This window comes from Natator depressus, chromosome 3 (genome assembly GCF_965152275.1).
Source record: "Natator depressus isolate rNatDep1 chromosome 3, rNatDep2.hap1, whole genome shotgun sequence".
In the NCBI taxonomy this organism is placed as follows: Eukaryota; Metazoa; Chordata; order Testudines; family Cheloniidae; genus Natator; species Natator depressus.
Window position 1 is genome coordinate 186,167,987 of NC_134236.1, and position 24,824 is coordinate 186,192,810.

The 24,824-nt window shown below is 42.0% G+C and overlaps 1 protein-coding gene across 6 annotated transcripts in view; it reads left to right on the plus strand.

The window, feature by feature from the left end:
- Positions 1 to 21,788, plus strand: part of CCDC85A (coiled-coil domain containing 85A) — a 195,934-nt gene extending 174,146 nt beyond the window's left edge. For 2 of the 6 annotated variants that reach the window (XM_074949491.1, XM_074949492.1), the window contains one exon: positions 19,898 to 21,788. In XM_074949491.1, coding sequence (XP_074805592.1) covers positions 19,898 to 19,987 — 90 coding nt within the window. In that variant the 3' untranslated portion in view covers positions 19,988 to 21,788. Of the gene's footprint in view, positions 1 to 8,717; positions 8,838 to 15,920; positions 16,020 to 19,897 lie in introns of those variants that run through there. The other 4 variants (XM_074949488.1, XR_012638928.1, XM_074949489.1 and 1 more) reach the window with 4 other exon arrangements.
- The last annotated feature ends 3,036 nt before the right edge of the window (positions 21,789 to 24,824 follow it).

Here is a 24,824-nt window from a genome sequence, read left to right on the forward strand (position 1 = left end):
CACCAAAGTTGGTGGCACTGAGATCCCCCACCAGTTCTTTGACTCTGCACTGTTATTTACTTAATGGGCCAAACCAAAACCTGAGCTCCAAACAGGTCCCAGCTTTGGAACGCTTGATGTCCAGATCCAAAATGAAAAGCTAAGGACTATCTTTAGAGTCTACCCTCAGAAAGTAAACAACTTTGGGAGAGTCTTTGTAAAACACATTGAGCTGCTCAGATGTGTGGCAATCAGGGGCAGCAAAGCACATTTTGTAGCACATAGGAAGCTGTTGCCTCTTGTGAAAGGACAAAAGGGGATGGACGCCTGAGGGGAAAAGATTAATTTTTCAAACATCTCTTATGAACGTGTGCGTTGGATTTGCCTTGAGAACAGTGGTTGCTTTGAACCATGAATGTTCACAACTAGTTCTCATGTTCAGTCCGGGGCAATAAGGGGGGGGTAAGCATTCTGTGCGTACACAGAAGTGACTTCCTGGAAGAAAGCATAGTGCCTGCAGGAAGGCATGGACTCTGAAAGCAGCACAACTCGCAGGACTCATATTTTCTGGCATTTGGGAGATTTTAGATGTGTGTGCAAAGTCTTGTATTTTCCTTGCTTTTAATATCAATATTTTTACACAATTTGAAATTGGCCAGAGTTTTAAAGAAACTGAAAATATTGACTCATAAGAAAACAAAGGGACCTGAGAGAATTTTTTCCCAAAACAGAATTGCTCCAATCTATTTTATTACTCCTTTCCTCCCGCCCCCTTGTACAGTTATTTCCTTTTCAGAAGGGTAGCTTTAGGCTTGTCCAGATCTATAAATTTTTATTTTATATAACAGAAAAATAAATCCAAACTCCCTTCTTAAATTGATACCAGTGTATCACTTTGGAGAACTGTAAGATTCACTATATATTGTGGTAAATACATTTGTATGTCAGTGTTATCAGCCCAATTACTAGGTTCATATGCCATCAGTTACAATTGTTTTAATCACTTCCTTATAAAAAAGAAAAACCCCAACATCCTTTGAAAAGATGAACGGTACAGGATGAGATGCTTGAGAACCTAAACTAGTTTCAAATACTGATCTAAACACTCATTTACATGTGTTCAGCATACAATTTATGATATCTATATAGGAGCATTCTCATTTCTGTAGCTGTGCCTTTATTTCTAGGATTTTTCACACACGGGGCTCAATCCCACAATCTCAGTGTGCTGTGAATTCCCAGGAAGTCTCAGGATCAGGCCCCCTTGTCTGTAATTATCAGACAATTCTCTGTTCCCTTCATCTTGTGCCGTCATTTACACTTTGCACTGGTGTAAATATCTATATCAGGTGTAACATAATGGAGATGCAGGCCCAAAATGTTTTCATGAAATCACTCAGAACATACAAACTCAGGCTGTTTCTTATGCAATATTGTCAGAGAATTCAGTTGCATGTCACTTTCCAGTGCCTGTTTCCCCTCCCTCCCTTTGTCTTTTCTATTTAGATTGCAAGCTCTTTGAGAGAGAGACTGTCTCATATTATGTGTTTGCATGGGACCTAGCACAATGAGGCACTGATTTTCATTGGAGGCTCTTGGCACTATTAACTATTATTATTATTATTACTATTATAATAGAAATGCATTTCCCTTTCTACAGAACAAATAATTAGGGAATTTTGTATATAATACAGTGTTTCCAAGAAAAAAATGCTGGAAGGAGACGTGTTTTCCTCTATTTTAGCAACTTCTAAATGCTTTGCATGGTTTTCTTCCTTTTTAAATTGAGTTCTGGGTGAAGAATGAAAACAGCAAGGGATCATATTAGAACAGGTCCAGTTGAAAAGATCATCAGCACCTCCTAAGTGTATTACATAGCTGTTTCTCTCTGTGTTGTTAGTGGGTTGCTATTGCAAGACTGTATTTTTAGCATTTCACCAAAGTAGGCTGCTAGATAAGGTTATCTCAGCACGGCAGTTTTGCCTTGTGCTCCCTATCGTCGCTCTAGGAACTACTTTGAATACTGCAAGTTCAGGTGCTCAAACAGCTAATGTGTAGTTAGCTAGTAGAGTTGGCATTGTAACTTCAAGTCCATACTGAAAAGAATAACTAACTGTTGTTGTTTGTTGTTAAATGCATAGATCAGGGGCTATTATGATTTTACTGTTTCTATTACAGAAGTACCTAAAGGCCCCAGCTAAGCACATAGGCCATGTCTATACTAGTGATACCTTTTCCAGTATACTATACCGGCAAAGTTCTTCTAGTGTTGATGCAGCTTTTATCGGCTTCTGTCTACTCAGCTGTGTCAGTCAAGATTCACACCTCTGGCCGGCATAGCTATGCTGGATGAAAGTCTATAGTGTAGACATGGTCAGTGTGAGAGACAGCCCCTGCCTTGTAGAGTTTACAATGTAAATGGCCAGGATAGACAAAGGGTGAGAAGGGAAACAGAAGAAGAGTACCTTCACAAGGAGAAAATACCATATACTAAAGTGCTCTTTAATCTACCAGAGAGAGGCTGAACAAGAACCAGTGGCTGGACGTTAAAACCAGATAAATTCGAATTATAAATAAGGCCCAACGGTGCCTTATTTTTTTAATGGTGATCAACCATTGGAATAAACTTCCAAGGGAGTGAGTAAATTCTCCATTTCTTGATTTCTTCGTGTCAGTACTGGATGCCTTTCTGGAAGAGATGCCAAACAATTTATGCGACTCTGTACAGGGCTAACAGTGAAATGTAATGTCCTGTGATATACAGGAAGTCAGACTAGATAATCTAATGTCCCTGTTGGCCTTAACTCTATGAATCTGTCAGTCTACTGGGTAACAGGCTGTCTGACTGGCCTGCTTTGATACTGACACTTAGGCCATGTCTACACTACCAATTTGGTTCGACAAAAGTGATGTCAACATAATAAAAATCACAATTTCCTGTTCACACTTGCTCCGTCTGTCGGCAGATCGCATCCAGAGTCGGAGCACCATCATCGACAGAATGAGCAATGTACTATGGGTACCTATTCCACAGTCCTTCTGTCACTAGGTATTGTGGGATGATGGAGCGGATCGCGGCGCATCTTGGGACAGTGCTAAATGTCCCGTGATGCATTGCTTTCTGTCTATGTACTCCATGGGCTTCCGGCTTTCTTTCACTGCATTTTTCCAAACCCCGGCATCTTTGTGAGAAGGGATGGATCCCGTGCTGCTCTCCTATGCTCTGTTAACTGTCATGAAGACATCGCGGATGGCAGTGCAGTTAATCGTGAAGTTCCTAACTGAGGAAGACTCGCAGGCACCTGACATTCTCCGTGGTGTGGATAGGAGAAACTTTAGATTGCACCTACTCTGTGAATGCCAAAAGCACAGGGTAGACCATCGCTTTTGGGCTTTGGAAACAGGCAGTGAATGGTGGGATTGTATCGTCATGCAGATGTGGGATGATGAGCAGTGGCTACAGAATTTTCAGATGCGGAAAGCCACCTTCCTGGAACTGTGCACGGAGCTCACCCCAGACCTGTGGCACAAGAACACCAGAATGAGAGCTGCCCTCTCGGTAGAGAAGTGTGTGGCAATTGCTGTGTGGAAGCTGGCAACTCCAGACTGCTACTGGTTGGTTGCTAATCAATTCGGAGTGGGGAAATCGACTGTTGGGCTGTGTTAATGCAAGTGTGGAGGGCAATAAATCACATCCTGCTACAAAGGACTGTGACTCTGGGAAATGCGCATGAAATAGTGGACAGCTTTGCAGAAATGGTTTTCCCTAACTTTGGAGGGGCGATAGATGGCACACATATTCCAATTTTGGCACCAGACCACGTTGCGATGGAGTACATCAATAGGAAGGGATACTTCTCCATGGTGTTGCAGGCTCTTGTGGATCACTATGGGCGTTTCACTGACATCAAAGTGGGGTGGTCTGGGAAGGTACATGACGCATGCATCTTCAGGAACATGGGCCTGTACAGAAAGCTGCAAGCGGGGACTTTCTTTCCTAACCAGAAGATTACTGTGCGGGGTGTTGAAATGCCCATCATGATCCTGGGGGACCCTGCATACCCCTTACAGCCATGGCTCATGAAACCTTACACAGGACACCTGGACAGCAGTAAGGAGCCGTAAAACAACAGGCTCAGTAGGTGCCAGATGACAGTTGAATGTGCCTTTGGCAAATTAGAGGTGCGCTGGCGATGCCTTTATGGCATGTTGGACCTCACTGAGGATAATATTCCTATGGCCATAGCTGCGTGCTGTACATTGCATAAGCTCTGTGAAGCTAAGGTGAAAGGTTTGCTCAGGGGTGGAGTGCTGAGGCAGTCCGCTTGCCCACTGATTTTGAGCAGCCAGATACCAGGGCTGTCAGAGGAGCCCAGAGGGGAGCTATTCGAATCAGGGAGGCTTTGAGGCAGCACTTTGACAATGACCACCAGTAACATATATCTGTGTCTGAGTTGCTTCAATGGTACATGACATATAGTTTTCCTCGGGGGCAATGGTGACATTTGGGGCCTTATATTCTTGAAATAAAGTGATTAAAATGCCTGTGCATGTATTGGCAGTGCCTGCAATCTCACCCTGTAGAAAAAAATAAAGACAATTTACCATTATAAAAGTTTGCTTTTATTGCACAAGAAAGAGAACATGCAACCACACAGACGCTTGGCGGGAAAGGAGGAATCAGAGAAGGGCAGACTTTCACAGCTGTGTGTAGGTTCAGCTATCATTGTGAAAGTTGTCCAAGGGAGAGTGAATGGAAAACCCAGAAGTCCTGGAGGTGGAAAGGAATGGATGACCTTGTAAACTGGAGTAATAGTAATAGGATGAAATTTAATAATGAGAAGTGTAAGGTCATGCATTTAGGGATTAATAACAAGAATTTTAGTTATAAGCTGGGGACGCATCCATTAGAAGTAACGGAGGAGGAAAAGGACCTTGGAGTATTGGTTGACCACAGATGACTATGAGCCACCAATGTGATACGGCCGTGAAAAAAGCTAATGCGGTCTTGGGATGCATAAGGCTAGGTATTTCCAGCAGAGATAAGGAGGTGTTAGTACCATTATACAAGGCACTGGTGAGAACTCATCTGGAATACTGTGTGCAGTTCTGGTCTCCCGTGTTTAAGAAGGATGAATTCAAACTGGAACAGATACAGAGAAGGGCTACTAGGATGATCCGAGGAATGGAAAACCTGTCTTATGAAAGGAGACTCAAGGAACTTGGCTTGTTTAGCCTAACCAAAAGAAGGCTGAGGGGAGATATGTTTGCTCTCTATAAATATATCAGAGGGATAAACACCAGGGAGGGAGAGGAATTATTTAAGCTCAGTACCAATGTGGACACAAGAACAAATGGATATAAACTGGCCATCGGGAAGTTTAGACTTGAAATTTAGATGAAGGTTTCTAACCATCAGAGGAGTAAAGTTCTGGAACAGCCTTCCAAGGGAAGTAGTGGGGGCAAAAGACCTATCCGGCTTCAAGATTAAACTCGATAAGTTTATGGAGGAGATGGTATGATGGGATAACATGATTTTGGCAATTAATTGATCTTTAACTATTCATGGTAAAAATAGGCCCAATGACCTGTGATGGGATGTTAGATGGGGTGGGATCTGAGTTACTACAGAGAATTCTTTCCTGGGTATCTGGCTGGTGAATCTTGCCCACATGCTCAGGGTTCAGCTGATCACCATATTTGGGGTCGGGAAGGAATTTTCCTCCAGGGCAGATTGGAAGAGGTCCTGGGGGGTTTTCGCCTTCCTCTGCCGTATGGGGCACAGGTCACTTGCTGGAGGATTCTCTGCACCTTGAAGTCTTTAAACCATAATTTGAGGACTTCAATAGCTCAGACATAGGTGAGAGGTTTATTGTAGGAGTGGATGGATGAGATTCTGTGGCCTGCATTATGCAGGAGGTCAGACTAGATGATCATAATGGTCCCTTCTGACCTTTGTCTATGAGTCTAAGAGCGGGGAGTGACTTACCAAGGTCTCACAACAGATTAGTGGCAGAGCCAGGAATACAACCCAGCTTTCCTCAGTGCTTCATCCACTAGATCATGCTGGTCCCCAAACTCTTTATGCTGGAGCATCCCCTTAGGGCACATCTGCACTGCAGTAAAAGATCTGTGGCATGGCCACGGCTGGCCCAGGTCAGCTGACTCAGGTGCATGGGGCTCGTGCTGTGGGGCTAAAAGTTGCAGTGTGGATGTTCAGGCTTGGGCTGGAGCCTATATGGACGGTGAGTCTCAGAGCCTGGGGTCCAGCCTGAGCCCAAGCTTCTACAGTGCAATTTTTGCCCTGCAGCCTAAACCCTGTGAGACTGAGGACAAGTCTACACCATAGGGTTAAGTCGACCTAGGTTACACAATAACATGATAACATAGCTGGAGTGGATGTAGCTTAGGTCAGCTTACTGCGGTGTCTACACCACGCTGGGTCGATGAGAGAAACTCTCCTGTTGACTTACCTTATGCTTCTCGTTCCAGTGGAGTACCTGAGTCGATGGGAGAGCTATCTGCAGTCGATTTAGTGGGTCTTCACTAGACCCACTAAATTGACCCCGGGTGGATCGATCGCCACAGCGTCGATCCCTGGTAAGTATAGACATACCCTGAGTCAGTTGACCCAGGCTCTGAGACCTGGTGCCACAGGTTTTTTATTGCAGTGTAGATGGATCCTGCATCTTCTCATGTCAGGACAGCTGCTACTCTCTTGGCTTTCCCTCTCCCCTATCCATTTCTGTCTCTGTTCCATTGTTTGTTTGCTGTGGGTTTTTTTTTCTTTTTTTCTTTTGAGTTTTTGTATTGTTACGCTTTTTAAAATTCCTTTCATCGCCTTCCCTTTTCCTTCACTGCCTCATTCCCCTACTCACCTGAAGTCTACGCTCCTCTCAGAGTGGCAGAAGATCCACTACTGAGCTACCCATGGCATTTTTGAATGCCACAGGCCACAAGTAAAGAGAAAGATGGACTTGCCAGGCTGCTGTCTGAGCCATATCTCCATAAATGGGAGCTGCTTCCAAGGCTGGTAACATTTGATGCCATTGCACAAGCAGGGAGAGAATGCAGGTGACTTTCGAGGGACCACCTGTCACTTTATCTTCAGCAGACTGCATATGTTTAAAGTGGGGAAAGGATAAATCAGGAGTCATGTATCTTTCCCCACTCACACTGCTCCTCTCCAAATAAGACACAGCAGTATTTGGGCTGCAAACTCTACAGGGGAATGTTCCAAAATTTTAACTCTTCCCAGTCAATTTAACTGGAATTAAAAAATCCAACCCCCCACTCATGGAAACATTTTGATTGAGGTTAGGCATTCTCAAAACCTACTGTGACGGATACAGTGCTTTCCTGCAAAATCCTGGGGAAAAAAAACCTTAATGAATTAAGTTTAAGTACCTTTGGAGTCCATTGTATTCAAAATGCAAAGTTTGTGTTAATGTGCAATTCTATGTAACTTCAGTAGGGGAGATGTGACCAGTGTAAACCCTGGGAAGTGTTATGAGCATCAAAGGACTACTTAAAACAATGTGCCAGACAAAAATGAACTTATGGGACAAACAAAGCTAGGTGGGTTTCCCAGAAAATCTCCAGGGGAATATACCTTCTCTGGGTATACAAGAGCTCATCTTTTGAAGTTTCACCCTGAGGAGGGGACCTTTGCTGATTATCTGTTCCCAGGGTCCCAAGACCAAAGACCCAAACTGTATAAATGAGTGACTCTGAGTCCTGGGTGTGCTTGTTCTGAACAAAAGCTGTTCTGAACTTGTGACCACAGAAGAACCCCTTGGTGGGATTTCATGGACTGAATCCTTCCTGAGCCCTTGCTGGAACTGGGATAATCTCTGCTAAGCTTATTAGCATGTGTGTAGGTTTTGTTTATTGTTGTAATATGTTTCCTTTGTAATGCCTTCACCTTAAAAATATATGTGTTTGCTCAGAATGGGCTGTGTGGAAACTTTTTTAACTGAGGGCAATTGTTCTGTGTATAGCCTCTGAGGAGAAAGCAAAGCAGGCCTGCGTAGGTAGTCTGACTTGCTGGGAACTCAGTGTAGGCAGGGAACTGTGCAGCTTGGAAAAACCCTGGTCAGGAGGGAGAGAGACACAGGTCTCTTCCCAAGAGAGGTGACAGCTGAGGAGCTGGACCATGGAGGTGAAAACAGGTGCAGTTGCCCTGAACGGTGACAAGTATATTTGGGGTCAAAACTGTTTCCCTTTTAAGCTTCACAACACCCTTCTGAAGACTGTCAGTAAGTATCCTAATTTCCCAGATGGGAAAACTGAGCCACAGAAAAGTTCAGTGGCATGCTCAAGATTTCAGTGAGGCTCCAGGACAGCAAGCTGCTCTGCACAGACAGACCTTGGTAGAACACCTTGCAGATGCTAAGTTAGTGGCAAAGCTGAGAATAGAGCCAAAGCACCAGATTCTGCCTTGTGCTCTAACCACTTAACCAGGTTTCCTCTCCGTGACAGTAGGTGACCACTCACAAGGGTAACGAGTATCTTTCGAGAATCAAACTCAGGCAATTTGCTCAATGTAGCTGAGGTGTTTTAGACTTAATTCAGATCTTTTTATTATTGAAAGTAGCATGGCACAGAGATAGAGAGAGGTTTTGAATGAAATATGCCCTCCATGCTCACATGATAAACTGACTTTTTAAAAAATTTACATCTGCTTAATTAGTTACAAACACCTTTCATTATTAAATAGTTTTTAATTTTCTACTAAGGGTCCCCTTAGGATGCCATCAGGGGCAGATGGGAGTTACTGCTCTCCAAACCATCCAGCTAGCTTCAGTGGACATGTCTCACCTTCTCAGCAGCCTGAAGCAGTGGTAAATGCTATTAAGGTAACACACTCCCATACAGTATATGCAGAATGTTACGTATGTTCTTTGACATATGTTCCATTGTACTTAGAGCAATATCACTGCAATATCTTCATATACAACATTTATTTTTTGTTTCACTCATGTACTTAGAGTGTGAGCTCTTTGGGTCAGGGACTGTCTCCATTGTGAGCGTACAGTGTCTAGCACAATGGGTTCCATTGTGTTCCCATAGTAAATTATACCTATTTTCTTTTATGACAATGATTATGATGAAGGGTCCACAAGAGATCTGTGAACTAGATGTATTCTCTGCTATAGTATAAGGTGATTAATATGAATATCACAAACATTTTTTTATAAAAATGAAACCAAATTATACAGTATGCACAAGCATGGTATGGACTTTGTCATGTGTTTTCAGAGTGTGATATACCTACTATGTAGTGCTGAAAACAATGCACGATAATCTGAGTCATTCTGTAAGGTAGAGTAAATCTCTCTTTAGTTCTCATGCTAACCTGGGTCCAGATTGTGAACCTCTTACTTACTTTGGTGAACACACAGGAAGTAGTCCTGTTGACTTCTAAGGAATTATGTGAGCAGAAGGCTCACAGTCTGGCCCTTTGTGACTTTAGCAGCAACTACTTCCCTTAATGAAACAAAATGTTACAATGAGCTATCAGGAGGTATCTAGCATATCATGAGATTTCATATGGCAACTGTGCAAGTACATGTTCCCACCACTGTATATGCATCAGCTATGCAATAGAAATCTCTTGTCCTTTCGGGGCAGTTTGGACAAGGCCTGACCTAATGGTCTGAGCATCGAACCAGGAACTCCCAGGTCTGATAGTGATAACCTTCTGTGAGGTGTAGGCAAATCATTCTTACACAGCTTACTCATTTGAAAACAGGAATAATACTCACTGTAACGCCTTACCTGCCATACCAGGCAATGATGTAAGGATAAATTAGTTACTTAAGGGTCCCAGTTTTGCATTCTTCACTCAGACAAAATTGCCAGTAAAGTCAGTGTGAGTTTTGCCTGAGTAAGATGAGCAATATTGGACTCAGAATTGGTTAAGCTCCTTGAAGATGAAAAGTGCTATGTAAGTACTGAGTATTATTGATTTGACAATATTTGTTGGTTAGTGGAAAGGAGAATTATCCTACATGTGGATGGGTGACATTGAATTATCCTACATAAAGCTTGAGTAAACAGCTTTTATGCTGGTGAAATGTGTAGGCGTTGTGGCAGGGAAAGCCATTCCTTCATCAGAATATAAGGGTTCGGGTAGTCTCCCCGCATCCACTACGCTAGCTTAGGACTAGCCTCCTGCCACCTGCACATAATTGAGGTTCATGGGGCTGCTCCCCTAGTCTGCCCTGCCACCATCTACACCCAGTCTGCTTGGGGGCAGTACAAATCCCAGCCCTGTAGTATCCAGGGGTGGGGAAGCCATTCAGTTTCCTTTGTGCTTGAGAAGTGCATATTTCAGCAGCACCAAAGGTCTTGTGTGTGCCCTCCAAGGATGGGTGAATTTCACCTGCTGTCATTATGGGGAAAACAAAGCTGCACAAAACAATTTAGCCTAGAGATCATGTGGATTTACAAAATAAGATTATTGTAGTTAGCTCTGTATAGCCTCTGTCAAATCGCTTTGATTGGAACAATTATCAACATGCTTTTGACAGTGTCTGATAGCTAGTGTAAGTGGATGTGTTTACAGTGGTAAAGTACTCATTAGGGTTATTAAAATGGTTAGATGTATCCAAAATTTTGTTTTCTGTGCTGTATTGCCCCTGCTTTTATCCTGATAGGAATTGTATCAGCAAGCAGAAATAGAGATGAATGATGCTAGGCATTTCCCTGTGTGCGCTACATTTTATCCAGTTAAATAAAATTTCTTCCTTTCAGCCAAACTGAAAAATGTACACAAGTCATGATCCCTTGAACAGAGGTGGTCACAAACAACACACAAGGCAACTCCCTCCACTGCCCTGTCTCCAAGAGGCTGCTCACTTGGACCTCTATCTGTCTTGGGCCTGGTCTGTACTGGAAAGTTACCAGTATAACTGTTTTGGTTAGGGGTGGTACAAGTCCTAGTATAAACACAGTAATACTAGCATACAGGTAGAGCTTATTCCCTTTCCATATAGGAATAGCTATACCAGTAGAAGAACCCTTTATACCAACAACACTCAGTAATGGGATTGTTCCACTTTAACTACACTGGTATCTACAAAGTGGGGAAACTTTTGTGTATAGATAAGCCTTGGACTCTCCTGGAATCTCTGTACTTAAACACAGTCCTTTGTTGCTGTCTCAGCCCCTGTGCAAGGCCTTGTCTACATTAGATATTTTTACTGATTTTTTTTAAAACTACACTGTTTTTTTTAAAAACTATGCTGGGGGGTAGGGATAGGATACAGAGGGACCTAGACAAATTGGAGGATTGGGCCAAAAGAAATCTGATGAGGTTCAACAAGGACAAGTGCAGAGTCCTGCACTTAGGACGGAAGAATCCAATGCACTGCTACAGACTAGGGACCAAATGGCTAGGCAGCAGTTCTGCAGAAAAGGACCTAGGGGTTACAGTGGACGAGAAGCTGGATATGAGTCAACAGTGTGCCCTTGTTGCCAAGAAGGCCAATGGCATTTTGGGATGTATATGTAGGGGCATTGCCAGCAGATCAAGGGACGTGATCATTCCCCTCTATTCGACACTGGCGAGGCCTCATCTGGAGTAGTGTGTCCAGTTTTGGGCCCCACACTACAAGAAGGATGTGGAAAAATTGGAAGGAGTCCAGCGGAGGGCAACAAAAATGATTAGGGGACTGGAACACATGACTTATGAGGAGAGGCTGAGGGAACTGGGGATGTTTAGTCTACGGAAGAGAAGAATGAGGGGGGGATTTGATAGCTGCTTTCAACTACCTGAAAGGGGGTTCCAAAGAGGATGGCTCTAGACTGTTCTCAGTGGTAGCAGATGACAGAACAAGGAGTAATGGTCTCAAGTTGCAGTGGGGGAGATTTAGGTTGGATATTAGGAAAAACTTTTCCACTAAGAGGGTGGTGAAACACTGGAATGCGTTACCTAGGGAGGTGGTGGAATCTCCTTCCTTAGAAGTTTTTAAGGTCAGGCTTGACAAAGCCCTGGCTGGGATGATTTAATTGGGGATCGGTCCTGCTTTGAGCAGGGGGTTGGACTAGATGACCTCCTGAGGTCCCTTCCAACCCTGATATGCTATGATTCTATGGTCTAGTTAATTCATTAAAAACTTCTATAACTGCATTACAATAGCAGTATAAAAGTGCTTATTCTGGTGTAGCTTATTCCAGCACAGGAAGGGGAATAAGCTATACCAGTATTAGTCTTTTTTGATCAATATAACTCTGTGTGTGTGTGTGTACGCTGGTATAATTATTTGATTAAAAAATCACCCCCTCTCCTCAATTGACATGGTTATGCTGGTAAAACTTCTGCAGGAATGTCTGCACTAAGGAAAGTTAAGATGAATCAACTAAATGCATGAAGTCCATGTGCACAATTTAAAGCACATTAAACCCCCGTGTGGCTGATGTCACTCAGGAGTAAAGTGGTCTTAATTTGCTGTAACTTAATCCTTTACTTCTGAGTGAGAGCATCCACTTGGGGGTAATGTACTTTAATTTGTGCATGTTGCCGTTACACCTTTTATTTGGTTTACAGGCCCTAACTGTAGACCAGGCCTAAGGCTCCTGACTTAGGATCACTGAGGGTATGTCTACACAGGGATACATAGGGATAGCTCCTGTGGCATAGCAGGAGCTAGCCTGGGTCAGCCAATTCGGGCTTGTGGAGCTTGGGCTGTCTGGGCTCAAAATCTCTGTGTGGACATTCAGGCTTGGTCTGGAGCCCAAGCTGTGCGACCCGCCACCATCACCAAAGTTCTGGCGGCAGTCTAAACCTGAACATCTACATAGCAATTTTTCAGCCTTGCAGCGTGAGCTCCAGGAGCTTGAGTCAGCTGACCCAGATCAGCCATGGGTTTTTTATTCCTATGTAGACATACCCACAGTGTAAGGTGAGGTTGGCCACTGACCCTCCTTTTGTGCAGATGCTCTGCAACATAAAGGAATTTTGGAAAGTTTTACTTTCCATTCAGGAGTGACTTAACCCCCACAGACCCTTTAACAATTGTCTATATAGGGCGAGTTACATCCTGAGGGTTTGTACCTCAGTGACTCAGAACATAGAAGAGAGTAGCACCTTTCACCATCACCTCATATATATTTAGCAAAAATAAAATAAATTAGAACTTTGTTTTCCTCAAAACTGAAATCTATTAAGCACTAAGTTGATTTTAAATGCAATTCTCCAGAGCACACAAAAAATCAGCTCCTATGCGGTGTATCTGAGAAAGGTGCCCCCCCAAGCTTCAGTTTAGTAAAGCACTTGAGCACATGCTTAAGTTAAGCATGTGTTTAAATTCCATTGACTTCAAAGTTAAGTGTATGTGTGTAAGTGCTCTGCTGAATCAGGATCCTCGCCTGAATCCAAATCCCAATGGCCTAGTCCAAAGCACATTGATGTCAATGGGCCCATCGTTTTTGTGCATATTTACAGGAAGAAGATGACTAATTAGCCAGTAAAATGGAAAGCATCAATACCACTCTTGCTTGTGACAAGTAGAACATTTGCACTAAATCCTCAATCCTAAATGGGAAGAGGTTAACTTCCAGTAACCAATATTAAATTAGTAGGGCTGAGTGAATGGCATGGATTTTTTTATTTGAATCAAATCCTGTCAAGGTTCCTTCCCCACTCTGAACTCTAGGGTACAGATGTGGGAACCTGCATGAAAGACCCCCTAAGCTTATTTTTACCAGCTTAGGTTAAAACGTCCCCAAGGTACAAACTGTTTTACCTTTTGTCCCTGGACCTTATGCTACCACCACCAAAGTGTCTAACAAAAATAACAGGGGAAGTGCCCACTTGGAAACATCTACCCCCCTAAAATATCCCCCCAAGCACTATACCCCCTTTCCTGGGGAAGGCTTGATAAAAATCCTCACCAATTTGCATAGGTGAACACAGACCCAAACCACTGGATCTTAAGAACAATGAAAAAGCAATCAGGTTCTTAAAAGAGAATTTTAATTAAAGAAAAAGTAAAAGAAAAACCTCTGTAAAATCAGGAAGGGAAATACCTTACAGAGTAGTCAGATTCAAAACATAGAGAATCCCTCTAGGCAAAACCTTAAGTTACAAAAAGATACAAAAACAGGAATATACATCCCATTCAGCACAACTTATTTTATCAGCAATTTAAACAAAACAGAATCTAACACATATCTAACTAGATTGCTTACTAACTCTTTACAGGAGTTCTGACCTGCATTCCTGCTCTGGTCCCGGCAAAAGCATCATACAGACAGAGAGGACCCTTTGTTTCCCCCCTCCCCCTCCAGCTTTGAAAGTATCTTGTCTCCTCATTGGTCATTTTGGTCAGATGCCAGTGAGGTTATCTTAGCTTCTTAACCCTTTACAGGTGAAAGGGTTTTTCCTCTGGCCAGGAGGGATTTAAAGGTGGTTATCCTTCCCTTTGAGTGTTTTTTCCCAAATAGAATCAACCTTTTCTTTGGGAGTTTTGCCTGGTTAAAGACTACATAACAAGGTTACATATGAAATAACTCTGTGAACATTTCATATGGAAGCATATGCTTTTATGTAATGGCCAGAATTGTTTTATCACCCAAAAGCCATATTTCCATGAGATACAGAGAGATACAGTAGAACCTCAGAGTTACGGACACCTTGGGAATGGGGGCTGTAACTCTGAAATTATAGTAACTCTCAAAAAGACGTGATGGATTTCAGACATGGGGGGGGAATTGGGGCTGAAACCGCAGGGTGGAGGCGGAGGGTCAGGACTCCCAGCAGGGTGTGTGTGTTGGAGCTTCTGACCTTAGGGGCCACCAGGGCTTCCGGCAGGGGGCTCAGGGCATCTACCCCCCGGGAGCACCAGAGCTCAGGGCTTTAGATCTGGGGGGAGTGCTGGGACTTGGATTTCAGCCCTGCAGCTTAGCTCCTGGTTTCAGCCTCGTGGGGGGCACTGGGGCTCAGAGCTTCAGCCCCAAAGCTGCCCTGTGCGAAGCACCAGACCGCTCCTGGTTTCACCAGGGAGTTGGTGCCTGTGGGACCAGGGATCGGGGCTTCAGCCTCACAGCTCTGTTCCTGGCTTCAGCTGGGGCAGGGTGCTGGGGCTCAGGGCTACAGCCCAGCAGCTCCATTCCTGGTTTCAGCAGGTGTGTGTGTGTGGGGGGATTGGGGCTTTAGCTACAGGGGGAGCTCTGGGGCTGAAACTGGCACTCCCCTCGTAGCTCAAGCCCCGGCACCCCCGGGGCTGAAACCGGGAGCAGAGCTATGGGGCTGAAGCCCCAAGCCCTGACACCCCCTGCAGAGCTGAAGCCGGAAATGGAGCCACAGTGCTCCCGAGGGTCAGAACCCCTGAGCCCCCCCGTCCGCCTGGAGACCGACCCTGCCCCCCCCCGCCCCTGCCATCCCAACCCCCCCCCGTGGCTGAGGCCCAGAGCCTCGGGTCTAATGCCCCAAGGCAGTACAGTATTTGCTTTTTTTTTTTCCTTTTTTCTCTGCACTACTGTCTGATTGATGACTTCCAGTTTCACAGGGTGTCCGGTTGATTGGTAAGTCCGTAACTCTGGTGTTTATATCTTTTAGGTTCTACTGTAGACATGTTCCATGTAGGTTATAGTACTGATGTAAGGTACAGCCCTTTTCACAGCTTAAGGCCAAAAGAGACTATTAGGATCACCTGTTCTGACCTCCTGCGTAACAGACGCAATAGAACCTCACCCAGTAATTTCTGCATCAAGTTTTTAAATCTAGTCCAATTTCATTGTATACTGGAGGAAATTGTGTGCTGACTCATACTCTGATCTGCTTCATTACACTTAAATCTATTATTCAATTACACATGCATATTCTTACCCTGAAAAGGCCTTTTTAGAGGTTAAATTTCTTAATGTTCTTATTGTAGTTGAAGAACAAATTCCATTTGTAAAATAAAATTTACTTTTTTTTTTAACATACCCAGGTCTTGGAAGCTCAGGAAAATATAGATCGGCAGCATGGTAAAGAATATGATCATGACCTTAGTGAGACAGAAAAAGCTATAGTCAGAGAAATGTGCAATGTAAGTTTAATGTGCTTAATTTTGTATTCTGTACTGAAACCTGAAACAATATTTGTACCCAGGTTATTAATATTTAAAAATTGCTGACAATGTGCCTTTAAAGTTTTCATTTGAAAATGAAGCCAATTATACTCTGATTTTTCAATAATATAATTTACTGAATTTTTATGAACTAAATAATTGTTACACTTCGGTCAGCATGTTTTGTTATAATATATAAATATATATCTATAAAAAGAGAATGTGGTCCAGTGAATAAGACACTAGAATGGGACTCAGGAGACCTGGGTTTTATTCTCAGTTTTGTCATCAAGACTAGGATGTTAAAAGATAGCTAATCTCTGTGTGACATTGGGCAGGTATATTAACATCTTGGTGCCTTCGTTTCCCCATCTATAAAATGTTAGTGATAATTACCCACCTGTACACGGAGCTTTACGATTTATGGATAAAAAATATTTTCTAAATTATAAATATTATTATAGTTATCCATAAAACTTCCCAATAGTTTCATAATTTCATATCTGAAATGTTCATGTATTATATCTGACACAACCATTTCTTCCCAATGCACGTATGTTTTGAGTTTAAAATTTAATATTTTTGTTTAAAAATACTTTTTTTTTTCCCATCTGCTCAGCAGGGAAAAGCTAAATGTTTTTACTCCATTATTGCTTAGATATATTCTTTAAACTTTTTAAATTTTTGTTTCTCCTCAGGTTATCCCTGGGTATTCAGATGAAGAGCAAGCCTTTGATTAGCTAATTATTCTTTTGTTTTAATTTTCACTAGTTTCCTAGGACTTACAGAATCATTACTTTACTCCTGGTTTTTTTTTTTTTTTTTTTGGCGGGGGGGAGTCGGGGTTAGGTGAAATGTTTGTCATGTGATCATTTTGCCTCTGTGTTCTGGGTCAGGGTTTTCAATAGTCACTGTTGATTTTGGGGGGGTTACCATAATTTTTAGGCGCTCAGTTTGGGACATCTTAAAAGGACCTGATTTTCAGAGGGTAGGTGGTCAGCCCTCTGACATATCTCAGGTTGGGCACTCTAACTGTTGAGACCCCAAAGTCATAGTCAAATCTGAAAAGTTTGGTTTTATTTTTAAAAATATTTATCTACTATGTGGTTTTTCAGTTTATAAAAAGTCTGCATCACAGAATATGAAGGCCTTGTAATGTTTTCAGCACACTTTCCATCCCTAAGGATTCCGCTAACTTACACGAAGGGGCACATTCTCCCCTCAGGATGCATGTGCATTCCACACTAATGATGGAAATTATGCCAGTTCCTCAAGAGGAAAAGACACCATTTCTAACACATTCCTCTTTTTATTCACATTGGGTGTCTACATAACATTTAAATAGATCTTTTACTTTGCGTTTGTACAGTGCTTAGTACAGTGAAACGTGTGATTTTTTTCATTGGCGCCTCAAGCCACTGTCTTATCACAAGTAACAATCATAGATACATTTGGAGTTATTCTCTCATATTAGCTACTGTGAGCTGGCTTTCAAAAGCATGAGACCTTCCGCCCAGCTTGCTGCAACATATATCTGAGGTGCTCCAGCGTGCTGCACGCTAACTGTCCAGGTGGACCATGCTACTGCTCACGAAGTTCCCTAGTGCTTATTGAAATACTACTGTTATCAACAGTATATCAGGGCTCACTAGGAAACTTCTAGCATGCCACAGCAGTGTCCACATTGCTATTTAGTGCATGGCTTGCTGGAGCACTGTAGAGTTACTGTGTAGCACGCTGGGGCATATCTGCTCGTTTAGACATGCCCACACAAATGAGGTTCCACATACAATTACTTGATTGAGGGGAAATGTGCCTTTGTGGGCGCAAATGTGGGTATTTGCAGCCACTCCTGAGATGCTTGGCCCATATTGCTCTATGTCTTCAGACAGGTGCCAGTGAAAATCCTAACTAGTACCAAACTCAATATGCTGGAATAGCTTCAAGGCCCGCATATAGGTTGCTTTCTACACGTAAGCAAAGGTGGCTGCTGGTAACGACAGATCCCATGTGGTTGTCTGATTCAGATTCTGATATTAACCCCCATTCAAGTCTCCCCAGCACCTGATGAAAAGAGTTTTGAACAGAGATCTATCACCTCTCAGGTGAGGGCCCTAACCACTGAGCTATGGGATAGTCTGATGTGAATCTCCCTCAGTCTCGCCAGTTGAAGCTGTTCCACTTTGCTAAATAATTGAAGTCACTGAGCTGGAGACAGTGTGAGAATGGCTCTATATCCTGGTAGATAGGGCATTCCAGTCCCCCTGCTCCAATGACTCTCTTGAAAAATAAAGAGGAATTGGGCATCTTTCACATCCTAACCACTGGGCTAAAAGTTTTGAGGGAACTGCTTTTTAATCCGCCCCCCTCCTCACAATTGCTGGGTGACTAGGGAACTTTTGCAGCAAAAAGTTTGGTACCAACTACGTTTGAGGGTTAGGGGGCAGCTAAGTGGGGATTTTGTGAATCCTAGTGGCACCTAAATCTGGGACTTTGGGACCTAAAGTGGTAGTTAGGTGCCTAAATCCCAGATTTAGGCACCACTGTGATTTGCAGCCTCCCACTCACCTGCCGCCTAACCCAGCAGGTGCCTAAGTTTTTGCAGTAAAAGTCACCTACGTTTCTGCGTCTCAGTATATGCACTGCTGCCTCACTCTAGAGGCATCAGGACACTTAAGTCCCTTTGTGAAACTAGCCTATAGGTGTCAATTACTGTGCTATAGGTATGACACTGGTCTCTGGTTATCAACATGTTTTCCATGATGTTAACTGTTACTGTTCTGTTAGGAACGGCCTTTTTTGTTAATTCCACCCACCTCCTTCAAATCAGACATGAGCTCAGGCCACAATGTGGGACCAATTTGGAACACAAAATTCAGAGGGTGATGGGGTCTGGAGTCTTGGTTTGGGCCCATCCAACTGGTCCAAAGACAAATCCCTTCACAGCCCTGTGCTTGAATTTGTACTCCCATATTTCATCTTTACTTCTGACCTTGTCTTCTATTTCTCTTTCTAATAACCAATCTTGTCCAATGATGCATTGCTTGCTTCTTGGTGGTCCAGAGAAAGATGCCAAGTCATGTGTTGCTAACTGTTCTTGTTTCCTATTTGTAAACTTCATTAAAAGCCAACTAAGAATACACTAAATGCTTTCCTAATATTACCTTCTGTGCTAACAGTTGTTGTAGTTGTGGCATGTATTTAATACAATCATGAATGGGAACAGAGGTGAGGACAAGGAGCAAATTTGTTCACATGTAGTCCACACTATGAAAAAACTTGAAAATTCTTACTAAATCATGTGTGACCCTGATCCAGCAAAAGCACTGGAGTATGTGCTTAACTTTAAGTATAGGACCACTTCTGTTGATTTCAATGGGACTACTCATGTTCTTAAAGCTAAGCACTTGCTTAAACTCTTTGCTGCATTGGGGCCTGTGTGCCTGAAATTGACTTTGATGGGAGTTTCGCCTAATAAATGATTGCATAAAGATTTCCAAACCTGGCCCTTGTTTTCAGGACAGACATTGCTCCTGAACAGACTTCTAAAGTAACAGATGGTCAAAAATGAAAATACTGTATCTCCTTCCAAATTTATTCTTCCTTCTTCCTTTGTCTCTCTGCCTCTATTTCTGTCTATGCTGCCTGGTGTGTGTGTGTGTGTGTGTATATATATATAATATATATATATATATTATATATATATACACACAATTATATAATACATAATTATATATGTATATATACATAATTGTATGTATATATACATAATTGTATGTATATAATGCATACAGATACACAAATCCACTTTTGGTTGGATGATATAGCTGACATCTCTTTCTATCACTTGCCTTTAGGTTGTGTGGCGGAAGCTTGGAGATGCTGCAGGTTCATGTCCTGGAATTAGACAACATTTGTCAGGAAATCAGTATAAAGGACCTATGTAAAAGGACCTGAGTGTCACCTCTCTCAGAAGATAAAGTTTAAATGGCCAGTGACGGATAGAGGGAGCTTACTCTATCCACAGTAACTTCTCAGCTGACAACAGGATGTCTACATGCAGTATACATGACTTCTTTGAGACAGTGGTGAAGTGATTAAAAAAAAGTGGATAAACTGACCTAAACTCCATACTCTCTGACTGAGAAATGGGTAAACTCTGTTTACTCTTGACTACACTACTGCTTTGAAAATTGGCACAGCTTCTTCATAAAAGTCTTTCAGACAACAGTTATGTACCCTAGAGTCCTGGCACTGTCATTTCAGTATACTGTATAGTTAAACTCTGCCTCTTAGCCATGGCATTGTCATTCAAAACTACACACTCAGAATGAAAAGATCTGAATGCTTCTTATTTAAAACATAATTGGTATTCTGCAGGAGATACACAAAAATGTTTTTTTTTAAGAGACAGTTATGGTGAACCTTCATTGAGTCTGAATGAATTTTAGATTAGGTTTAGCAGGAGTTTTTCACCAGAGTGGAGAGACACCAAAAAACTGTGCCTTGAGTCATCACAGTTACAGGAAAGTCAGTTACTTGGTAGCTCACGCTTCAGTCAACAGTATTAGTTAATGGTGCTTAGGCAATTTGCAGCTGAAATTACTTTTTTTTAGAATACTTGCATTTTGAGGTGCTAAAAGACAATAAAATCTCCTAACCAGCCAGTAGTGTAGCAAAAACTACAGTACATGTAGCAAAACACAATTTCTTTATAAATGAAAGTGAAGATAGACTTTTTGCATTCTCTTCGGTGCACGCCTCCTGGAAACATACATGATGGGCAGCACCCTGCGAATAGAACACTGAGGTAACAATATTTAAGACCTCAAACCAAAACCACCATCAGAGTTCTTTTCTGAGAGCATTTTCCAATTGCCAATGCTAATTTCTACCATTTAGTTTAGAGACATGCTGTTTTATTTAAGAAAAATGAGTCTAAAAGATTGCACTGCATTTATGAAAAGCTTTCCTTGCCTACTGTAATGTTCTTTCAAATAAAACTTTTATTCTTCTCAAAGCATGTCTTTAATTTATTCTGAGGCTAAAAGCTCTTGTTCAGATTGCCTGAGTTTTGACCAGGAGGTGCCCTAGATGTGCTTAGTTTAATTTTTTTCTGTGTGTATAACATTTGATTGCGTGTATTGAAATGCTATGATAGGTATTTTGTGTATATCTAAATGCAACAAATACTTTCTTGTATGAATGTGCGACAGGCTTGTGACTGAATGCTGTTGCTTAACTTTTTACCATAGCTGAGCATCAAAAAATAGGAATGCAACAATTCCCAGGTTTTGGGTTTGTTCTTGATTACTAAAATTTGATTCAAAGGTGATATTCTCTGGTTTTTGTGGGCTTGTTATATGTTGTATACTGGTTTGTTGGAAGTGGAATGTAGTTGGGCTGCTGTGCAACCTTTTTTATATGGTAGTGTAAAATCAGCTTCCTGTCTTCAGAAAACTGTTATGGATTAATTTGTGGCAGTAATTATATCTGTTCTGTCATTTTATTTGGTACCATTCAACAGAGGTGTAAGGCCTCCAATCCAGCATTCCTTTCTCAGGCACAACTCTTGTTGATTCCTTTTCCTTGAGTGAGGACTGCAGAATCTGGTTTTTTAATTTTGAAACATGGCATTTTTAAAATAGTTCTTATATATAAAAAAAAAATGCTTGTTACATTTCCATATTTTTCTCTCAAGCAGTTTTATCATTAAACTTAAATTGTTGTATTCCTATAACATGGGGGGGGAGGGGAGTAAAAGAGTAGTATTTACCTGCAGGGGCTAATTCAAGGGACACTGGTCTTTTGACGTTACACTTGTGTAAATTTTGATACTGTATTAAAACTATTTTTTTACAGTTCTGCATACAACTGGGTATCAAGTATCTGTGTTCATTTTAGCAACGGTAATAAATTATTTAATCCCATAGTTGTTTGCTTTCTTTTAATGATGCATTTCATGAGATATGTGAACTGATTCCAAAAGCAAATTCTGTTCACTGAGAGATCTATTCTAAATACTTCTTGTATAGTAGTTACATTAGTGCTCAAAAATATATAATCTAGCTCTATCTCCCACTGCAGTCACTGGAAGAACTGGATGCTCAAAAATAGAAATTCTGGCCCCTTAACTTGTCTTGACCAGTCCCTACTGCTTAGATTCTGCCGCTTAAACACACTGGGCCAGATCCTACTGTGTGGTGCTGTTGGTTTATGTCAGGTAGCTGGCACAGAACAATTTATCATTCTGATATAGCTAGGCATGGGAAGATCATCTCAGTGTAGGTATAATTGCTTGTGATGTAGAGCCAACATGGTGGCTTCTACACCATCCACTCCTTCCTGCTGGTGCCATATAGGGAGCTGCCATGAGCAGCAGGAACTAGCCAAGGATTCTTTATGGGATGGTGAGCCCACTCTGCCCTGTTGGTCCATGGGTTCCATTTCCAAATGGCTTAATTTAAAGCAGCCTTGTTGTGCATGAGTTCAGATTGGTATACAGCTGGTCAAGAATGAAAGGAGCCCAGGGTCACTTCTGAGACTATTCCAGGAGTCTTTGGCCATAACTGAGGATTGAAATCAGTATCTTTGGGCAAATGTCCTGTGAGATTGTCTTAGTGCTTCTGAATAGGAATTGGGTTTTTTTTGTTAAACAGTCACTTCCTATCGAGAAAAGAAAACTACTGTGGCTAAATCCTTTTTCCCTGTAATAAGCACTCGCTCAGAAATGTTTCTGAACAGAAAGAAAAATACGTCATAGATTTTGCCCTGGATTTTAGGTTCTTCATTGCTCATCACTATCTTTTGGCTATTGCCCTAAATCCCATAATATACATTGGTCAACAAAGAAGAAAATTAGGATGAAAGTAGCATAATTCAGAATGTAAAACTGAAAGGCTTCAGCTTCTTCCCTTTATGAAAGGACTTATCAGGGTCACCATCTTCCATCTACATATCTGTGCTGAGGTCCAGAAGGAGCAACATCTTACTACTTGTGTGTAGTGAAACTAATAGAATTTTAAGAGCAGTTATTCTATCCTAATCTCTAATCTGAGAGACTTCAACATATATTTTGGGAATCATTTAGCCTTTAACTGCGCTTGACTATGTAAAAAATGGCCCTAACTGAAGTAATATTCTCCTTATATGTATGCAGTGTCCTATCTGCTGACTTCAGTGCCAAAAGGCATTTTTGCTGCTTTTTACTCCTATTACCACTTCAGGGTCAAGTGCAAATTCTGTTCTTTCTTGTTAGCAAACAATGCTATTGATGGTGAGGTTCCAACAGTTGCACCTGATACTAATTTATTATTAAAACAAGTCAGAGAGGTAAAGTGACTTGTCCAAGGTCACCAAGCAATGAGTGGCAGAGTCAGAAATAGAGTACAGTTCTCCTGTGTCCATGCAGCCCATTTAAATGGGCTAAAAACTGGCTAACTGATAGATTCCAAAAACTAATTGTAAATGGAGAATTATTACCCATTAGGGGTGTTTCTAGTGGAATCCCACCGGGATCTGTTCTTGGCCAAATGCTATTCATTAACTTTATGAATGAGCTGGGAGAAAATTTGCATATGACACTAAAAGTGGCAGAATGGTAAATAATGGATGGGAACAGGTCAGTTTTACAGACCGACCTGGTTCGCTTGGTAAAATGGGTTCATTTGAACAATGTGTGTTACTACAGTCAAATGCAAGGTCACATATCTAGGAACAAAGAATGTAGGTCACACTTATAAATTGGCTGACTATCCTGGAAAGCAGTGACTCTGAAAAGGACTTAAGGATTATGATAGTTTACCAATTGAACATGAGCTCCCATGCAAGGGTGTAGCTAAGCAGGTGAATGCAATCCTTGGATGTATAAATGTGGGGGGAAGTGATATCAAGCAGGAGTAAAAAGGAGGGGGTATTAGCTTTGCATACAGCATTAGCGAGACCGTTACTGGAATCCTGGGTCTAGTTCTGGTGCCCACACTTCAAAAATAATGTTAACGAATTGGGAAAGGTTCAGAGAAGTGCTACAAGAATGATCTGATGTCCAGAAATCGTTTTATTGTGAGAGACTAAAGAAGATCAAGCTACTTAGTTAATCCAAGAGATGATTAAGAGGTGATTTGATAACATTATCAAGAATTTACATGGCAAGAGATGCAATCCTTGGTTGCATAAGCAAAGGACAATATCATGGAGTAGTAGAAGGCAGCTCTTTAATCTCACAGAAAAAGGTTTAATAAGGTGCACTGGTTGGAAGCTGAAGCTAGACAAATTCAGACTAGAAATAAGAGACACAGTTTTAACTGTGAAAGTAATTAGCCACTGGAACAACTTGCCTAAGGGTGCAGTGAAATTTCCATCACTTGAAGGTTTTAAATAAAGGCAGGATATCTCTCTAAAATATATGCTATAGCTCAAACTGAAAATGTGGGCTTGATGCAAAAATGACTTGATGAGGTTCTGTGGCCTGTGTTCTGCAGGAGGTCAGACTCGGTGATCGTAATGGTCCCTGCTGGCCTTAAATTAACTTGAGTCCACTTTGAAGTGTCCCACTTTCAGTGTCCCATTGAAAGCACAGGTGAGAGTGAGGTTATAATCTGAAGACAATAGTGTTACACAAGTGTAACCAAAGATCTTAATATGACCTACAGCAGTGGTGGGCAACTTGCGGCCCACGGGATGCATGTGGCCCATCAGGGTAATCCGCTAGCAGGCCATGAGACAGTTTGTTTACATTGACCATCTGCAGGCACGGCTGCCCGCAGCTCCCAGTGGCCGCGGTTC